This window comes from Morone saxatilis, unplaced genomic scaffold, assembly GCF_004916995.1.
Source record: "Morone saxatilis isolate NCDOM2014 unplaced genomic scaffold, NCSU_SB_2.0 Contig17, whole genome shotgun sequence".
NCBI lineage: Eukaryota > Metazoa > Chordata > Actinopteri > Moronidae > Morone > Morone saxatilis.
The window spans coordinates 26,391,359-26,399,674 of NW_023339729.1; the positions used below are offsets into that span (position 1 = coordinate 26,391,359).

The 8,316-nt window shown below is 40.9% G+C and overlaps 1 protein-coding gene across 1 annotated transcript in view; it reads left to right on the plus strand.

Moving 5' to 3' along the window:
* slc8a1a (solute carrier family 8 member 1a) overlaps window positions 1–6,938 on the plus strand; it is a 23,839-nt gene extending 16,901 nt beyond the window's left edge. The window contains exons 5-9 of the mRNA XM_035659705.1: window positions 1,830–1,898; window positions 2,517–2,644; window positions 3,062–3,161; window positions 3,258–3,530; window positions 4,425–6,938. Coding sequence (XP_035515598.1) covers window positions 1,830–1,898; window positions 2,517–2,644; window positions 3,062–3,161; window positions 3,258–3,530; window positions 4,425–4,801 — 947 coding nt within the window. The 3' untranslated portion in view covers window positions 4,802–6,938. The remainder of the gene's footprint in view (window positions 1–1,829; window positions 1,899–2,516; window positions 2,645–3,061; window positions 3,162–3,257; window positions 3,531–4,424) is intronic.
* The last annotated feature ends 1,378 nt before the right edge of the window (window positions 6,939–8,316 follow it).

Here is an 8,316-nt window from a genome sequence, read left to right on the forward strand (position 1 = left end):
TCAGGGCTGCCAAGATGGCAACAGGCTAGAGGGGACCACACTGAGCTCCACAACTATAGACATATATACATAGACACTACATTGGCCCCTTCGGCCCGCTGCTGGGATACATCAACGTCAATGACGTATCCCATGTTGGACGAGGCAAGACTGGGCTCAGTTCCACACAGAGCAGACAGACAGCAGAGTGTTGCAGTTGAATTCAATTCAATTCAATTTAATTTATGTTACTAGCCCAATTCATAACAGAAGTTATCTCAGGACACTTTTCAAATAGGAGCAGGTCTAGACCAAACTCCTTTTAACATTTACAGAGACCCAACAGTACCACCATGAACCATAGTAATGATCGATGACGATCATGGAAAAACACGATGACGATGACAGCAGCAACGATGGGGGACAGCGAGCCACGACAACAAGCTAACTGTAGGCAATAAATAATACTTAATAATAACGATAAATAATAATTAACAGGGCCTTGCACTGGTCAGTGCTCGGGCCCTAATAATATCAGTGATTTTAGCAATGGTAGTCAAGCAGGACCATGGCAGGAGGCTATAAAGTAAATAGTATTGGTACTCGAGTTGAGATTAGTGATCGCTGTGGTTGTAACAACAACTGCGGACAAAGCAGGTAGAAATATCGCTGCTATACTTCTTCTTTGTACTTCAGTTGACTTGAGTAAACTGCACCACAGCCTCTCTGCTGTCTGCCTGCTCCCTGTCTGTGTATATATCTCTATGTTCACATCGGTTTTATTTATTCATGGTTCCTAATTGTCAGAATTGTATGCTTTTGAGGTTATCAATTACGTTTGGGCTCCTACTGCCAAAGCAAGTCAGATTAAGGGCGAATATTTACTTACATTATTTGCGTTTGGTGGGTACACAACATCCTGCTTCGCAGTGGGCATTACATATCTACGTGACACCAAATTTTAATAAAATCGAAGCTCAGCCTGAAGCGATAGGTCCTAACTACGGGTCACGTGTTGGGTCGGACTGCTGAACTCACTGCACTTCACACCGATCACTGCTGACCTGATCCTGTGGAGTAATGATGACACTAAATCGCTGATGCCCTCAACCACAGAGGCTGGTGGGAAGTCATCTCCTCTGAGCTCACTGAGCATGCTCTGTTCTAAAACCTGCGTCTTGTTTTTACAGTTTCAGATCTTGTTCACAGCAGCTCCTGTTCTAAAATGTCAGATTAGACTGCCCATCTTGTGGATGTTTTCAGTTAAATACTCAGAACTGACACTGCTATAAATGACATAAATAAATAATAAATAAATAAAATATAAAATACATTTTGGTGATGAAATGGCTATTTATGTATTGATTTATTTGCTTAGAGCTGCAGCCAGGTCCCAGCAGCGTCTGAGCGTGTCTCTCTCTCTGCTGCTTTGGTGCTACTCACCCACTCGACTTTCCAAATGTTATCGGACTGAATGGAATAAAAACTGACAGTGACACAAGTCACTTCATAGGGGTTGTGGGGGCTGTCGCAATGAAGGTTTCCCCTGCGGGGATTCAGGGTGGCTCAACAGCGAAGTATTACCCCCATTTTTATTGTTTTGCAAATTTAATCTCAGCACCTGCTCCATCGGCAACGACTAAAAGCCAGTTCCACATTTACTCCTCTCGACTTTTCTCTTTTCAGCTTTCTTCGACAAACTTTACTTTACCGTCCATCAGGAAACTCTGTAAATCACAGAGTTGGGGCCGAGCATCAGAGAAAAAAAACTAAAAAAACATTTTTGGTTATTTGTTGTTGTTGTTGAGGTGTCTGGTTCCATTAGAATAAGTTTCTGTTCACCTGTTCAGGCACAGACGTCTACAGGAAGGTCCAAGGACGAGACCACCCCGCCCCCTCTGCCATCGTCAACATCACAGGTACGTCCATCATCCATCAATTAATTTCTATACATGTATGTTTGACAGGGTTCTTTCAAGTTTTTTAGGGGCCCTGTGGAAATTGGTGTCTAGGGGCCCATTTTGTTCAGTTATAGTTCTATAGAAATGAAGCCTCTATGATTACGGCTTCACTAGTGCTACAGAACATAGTAATTATTAATTATAAAGAAAACATTACACACTATTTAGAATACTGAAATGTGCAGTAGCCTCAGTGGATGTTCCCTTCACAGGATAATGCCAGACTCCATTCACAACTCTTGCAATTGCAGCAGTGAACATTAACAACTGAAGGAGTAACATTGATGATATATTACAAATTCAAAGTTTCCATTCTTTAATTCAGCCAACATCAAATTTCCAATATCCAACAGGGTGATTTTAAATTTTTTAAGTCTTACACATTTTTCATGAAATCGTCTGTCAGAAATCAGTGAAAATAGCAGGAAGTGAACTGGCACCTAGTCCACATTTCCCAACGTGGTCCATGCTGGACTGGAACCTGTAGTTCCTGAGCTTCTGCTGCTCAACCTGTTGACTGTGAGGCATCTGTGATGGGGGGGTCTTACCATCAGATTTTCTCTCTCTGTCTCTCAGACGAGGGGGGTGAGGAGATTTTGACCAAGAAGGAGGAGGAGGAGAGGCGGATCGCGGAGATGGGCAGACCGATGTTGGGTGAGCACGTCAAGCTGGAGGTCATCATAGAGGAGTCGTATGAATTCAAGGTGGGATCCGTTTCAAGCTTTAGACACAAACAAAGAGCAAGCATTTACAGCATTCTGCTGTTTGAAACAGAGTACAATTAGTTAATAATGATTCTGATCAGCCAGCGTCAGTGATCAATACTCCCATTATTAAAGCATTAATCAAACTAACAGCAGTCAACGTCAGACGAAGTAAACTCTGCTTTAGCCAGCTTAATATGTGACTATATATTTCTCATTTATCTTTTAACTATCTTTAAACAGTGGTTGTCTTTTCAACATAGATTAGCTTAGCACATAGCATAGGGAAACATAATCATCAATCAACATAAACACATGGAATCAAATGTAAGAATCTGTTTTCAGATTGATCATCAGACCAAAACCATAAGCAGGATTTGAATAAATTTCCTTTAAACATGGCTTCCTGTCTTTCAGAGCACCGTAGATAAACTTCTGAAGAAGACCAACCTGGCCCTGGTGATCGGGACGAACAGCTGGAGAGAGCAGTTTATGGAAGCCATCACAGTCAGCTCTGGTAAGACCTGAGCCAGACAGAGGGTGGGACCAAGTGTGGCAGCAAATAAAGCTCTATTATTGACCCGACCACACTCTGCCTCCCTCTCCTGCCCAGGTGATGATGACGATGATGAATGTGGTGAAGAGAAGCTGCCCTCCTGTTTTGACTACGTCATGCACTTCCTCACTGTCTTCTGGAAGCTGCTGTTTGCTTTCGTTCCTCCCACTGACTACTGGAACGGTTGGGCCTGCTTCGTCGTCTCTATCTCTGTTATCGGCATGCTGACCGCGGTCATCGGGGACCTGGCATCACATTTTGGCTGCACCGTTGGCCTCAAAGACTCCGTCACTGCAGTGGTGTTTGTAGCTTTGGGCACATCTGTACCAGGTCTGATACAAACTGGTTCCACTGTCCTCACTTTACAGTAAAATATATCACAGTCACTTTGCAATAAGAATCAGAACTGCCTCCATTAAAGGTTCCACACATAAGGTCCTGAAGCATTTTAGGTGTTTTTTTTATGTATAAATCCCCTTTTAATTTAGTTACATATATCCATTTAACGAACTGTACGTCTGTTTACTTCCTGTCATCTCCAACAGTAAAGTTTTGCCTTATTTTAGCCACTTTTCAGAGTTATAATAACTGTGAAAAGTAATAAATACATTTTATTATAACAGCAGTCAACATCAGACAACTTTATTAGTCTTTATCAGTTAACTAGTGTTTCTGTAGTGGAGACNNATTTTCACTAAAAAAAATATTAAAACCACGAAAATCATGTGAAACATTTTGGTGTCTGAATCCCCTGAACGCCTCATATTTATGACTTTTTATCTCTCAAACGGCGGCGAACACCAAATGTTAACAGTTCTACACGTTAGCACCAAACTCCCTTTAAGAAATATCACATTTTAACAATTCCTAACGCGTTTGTAACAACACGTAAGAGACTCTAGAAACACGAGCTAAATACAGCATCCATATTTTTTTCTTTTTTTCAAAATTATGAGCTAATAAAGTCTGGAGAGAGACTGCTCTCATTGGCCTGTAGCTCAAAGCATCCAACACCATCAGATATTTATATTGATAGAAAGCAAGAGTGAGCACCAATTTGACTCTATGTGGGGGCATTTGATCTCCAAAACCTGCCGTGGAGTGTAAAATCAGGGTCATTATCTCCTCTAGTGGCACAGAGGAAATTATATATAGAACTGGTAGAGGAGGACTAACCAGCGCCATTAAACTGACCTTTAGCATCTCTCACTTCCTCTCCCTTAGACACATTTGCCAGTAAGGTGGCAGCCATCCAGGACCAATACGCTGACGCCTCCATTGGCAACGTAACCGGAAGCAACGCTGTTAACGTCTTCCTGGGCATCGGTGTGGCCTGGTCCATTGCCGCCATCTACCACTACTCCAAGGGCGATGAGTTCCGGGTTGACCCAGGCACTTTGGCCTTCTCCGTCACACTCTTCACCATCTTTGCCTTCATCTGCATTGCCGTCCTCATCTATCGCCGCCGCCCGGAGATTGGCGGGGAGCTCGGCGGGCCCAGAATCCCTAAGATCCTCACCACCTGCCTGTTCTTCAGCCTGTGGTTGATGTACATCGTCTTCTCCTCTCTGGAGGCCTACTGCCACGTAAAGGGGTTCTAAAAGGTTCCAACAGAACATGAACAGTTCCAATAGATTCCTGCATATTCTGACTTTCATTTCTGCAATTTGTCTAAAGCTTGTAACAGGTTGCTGGCAGTTGATGGATTCCTAAAAGGTCTAAAGGACACGTAACAGTTCTGTCAGGTTTCTGAAATTCTAGATGTACTAGAATAGTTCTAGTAGGTTTTCTGAGGATCTGACAGGTTACCAAACACAGATAAAAGAACTATACAGAGAGCAGCAGAATATTTCTTTATGTTCTGTAAGCGTCTAAACAACTTGTACATGTTTCTAATGATCCCAACAGTTCCTGGAGCATCCTACAGCTTCTTGACAGTCCTGATGCATTTCTAAAAGTTCCCGTAATTTTTGCAAATCCATAAATTCCATCAAAAGTTTATCTAAACTTCTGCTTCCTGAAAATTCTGACATGTGCATATTTCTCTTTTGTCATTTGTCTCAACTTTTTTTTAGGTTCTTTAGAGGTCTAACAAGTACGAAACGCGGGTCGATTCCTGCATAATGTGACATTCTCCTGTAATTTATTTGTCAAAAGGTTTTGATAGACATCTAAGGGGCCGATCACACAGAGATTCATTGCTACAGGAGCTTTTAAAACATCTCGGCAAAGAGCTTCAGGGATAAAACAGCTGGTGCAACTGTGGAGCGAGTCCTTCCTAGTCGACTAGTCATTGAGAGTTTCTGATATTACTGTATTGATTATAATCTGTATAATCTGTTAAATGCGAGACTAAACATTTTTTTAATTTATTCCAACACAGAGTAACATCACAGTCTGGTTGTTCTAAACACAGAATAAATAACTTCCAACTTCACTGAAACAAATCCTGGCGGACCGATCGATGCGATGGATGATGATGGAACGTTACCAGTTACTGATTTATTAACTGGTCTGATGGAAAGTGCCTGCTGAGACTCTTCTAAGCAACTAAGATTAAGTCAACTACCCCCCACTGCACCCCAGCCCACCTATTTACTGGCTTAGTAAACAGCATCAAAACCAGGAAATAAGTTGGCTGTCTTTTATGCACGTCTAAAAACTGCTAGAAACTCACAGTGCAAGAGAGGAGCGTCGTATGACAGGAAAACATTGCATTGAAAACAAAACATTCTACGATGTGTCTCTTGTGTGGTCGACAAGGCTTCTAACAGGTTTCTGAACTTTATGAAGGCCTGGATGAACTACTAATAGTGTTTTTGAAATACTCTACCTGTCAGGTTCTGTTATGTTCTTTAAAGGTCAATCAAACCACAGTAAACCAGACAACAAAAATATATTCCAGTGCACACCAGGATACTGTGGTTGACACTGATTGGTTTCCTTTAAAACAAAACTAAACACGTCTGATTTGGACAATATAGGAGTGGTTTTGGGGGTTATTGAGGATGCTGAATCCTCCACACAAATCAATCCATAGTGATGGTGCTGGCAATTAATGTGTCTTTGTTTTGACTTTTAATTACTTAAGTCATTCATCATCATCATCATCATCATCATCATCATGCAGCCCACAGGATTTACTTAGTAATCGTAGTGCATCTGAACGCCCCCTAAAGCTCCCAGAGGTTGCTGACAGACTGTGTTCTACTGATGGATTTCTAAAGGTTATCGTGAAACCCTTCAGACTCCTGAAACGTCTTTACTCTGGCGTCCATATTGGACCGCTCTCCGCCTGCCGAGTGCCAGTGACCTCTGAGACTTCTTTGTCCTCACATAACTCCCAAACATTTAAAGACATGGACCTGTATCTTACTGTGTACCTTTAAGCGATGTATAACACAAACAGTTTGTCTTGTTCATGTAGACTTGTGAAAACCTGCAGGGCTTTTGATGTTTCAGGTGACTGGAGCAGTTGTGTTGCACCTAAAAATATCTGCACTGAGTTTGAAACGTAGTTAATTTTTTGTGTGTAGGATCCTGAGTTTGGTGTTCTGGTCTCTGCTGTTCCGACACCACAAACTCTTTAAAACAGAGACTCTGCACTCAGAGCTGCTGCAGCAGTGGATAGATCAGTGTGTATGTGTAAAGGACACTGTGATATGATTGAATACTATTGATGATGTAAACATGTAAAAAGATCTGACAGAGTGCAGTGTCTTTCCTTCAAATATTAAAGTACAGTGAGTGATATGTTCCTATGAAGTTTTTGTAAATCTTTCTCCTCTCTGACCCACAACGGCTGAAAAAAGCCCTTTGCACACTATTTTCAATTTGTCGTGCGTTTAAAACTAAATGTGACCTCAAATTGTGTCAGTCAGCTTTACACACTGACTGTAACTGTAGTCAAAAAGGTTTCTGTAAGACATTATAATGAGAAGGTTTCTCTAAATATTGGCTTAGTCAAAATATTTGAGATATTAAGTCATTATAATGACTTTCAGAATCTTTTTTCCCATCACATTGGCAGAAATGGGCTTCCATAGTTTGCAGCTCCCGTCAGAAATAAACCAGCAGCGTGTTCAGTGGAGAGACGAATCACGAGCATCGTCTAGAATATTGTGAAAAAACATTTTAGTTCACTGAAAAACTACAATAAAAACATGCAGGAAATGTATCAAAAGAACAACGAGGAGACGTTGGCTCAAATGTTTATTGACACTGAGTGTTTGTACTGTAATACCTATTCTGACAAATACCCAAATATTATAATAAAAAAAAAAAAACTGAAACAAATTAAACAAATTAAACAAACAAACGCACTCCGGAAAATAACTGAAAGCAAACTGAAAATAAATAAATGAAAACTAAAAATACAAAGCTATAATAACTCTGGCCCCTGTCTACAGTCTGACTACTGTAAAAACCTGGCGGACTCCGCCAGAAGGGGAGCTGCTCCCTCTGTAGATAAAAACATTATAAGGTAACAGACACAATGACTCTTATTTTCAGCTAAAAACAAACCTGTGAATATTATATTACAGTAATGTGACACACTGGAGCTTTAATGTAAAGTAAATCATTAACAATCAAATGAAATTAATGAATCCACATATAAATAGTATGATTACATCAGACACACACACTTTTTACAATATTTACAGTCACAAATATAAATAATATCCAAAGAGGAATTCATATAAATTAATTAAAAAGACTTAAAAGGTACAAATATTTCTATTCCAACCAGATGTGAGTGGAAAAAGGCAAACTCTGAGGGGAGGAAGAGGGGGAGGAGAAGGAGGAGGAGGAGGAAGAGTTTCAGGGTTTGTTGTAACCAAAGATCCCAACAGGAAAGTGTTTGACGTGAGTCGGCCACTGAGCAGCGAGCTGGAAAAACTTCACATCATTCCACTCCACGCCGTCTATAGAGACTGAGAGAGAGAATAAGATAGGATGGGATAGGATGAGATAGGATAGGATAGGATGGGATAGGATAGGATAGGATGAGATAGGATAGGATAGGATAGGATGGGATAGGATAGGATGGGATAGGATATATCTTTATCATCTTCGGCTCTCAATCTGAGATACATCATAAAAGCAGTTAGTAGGT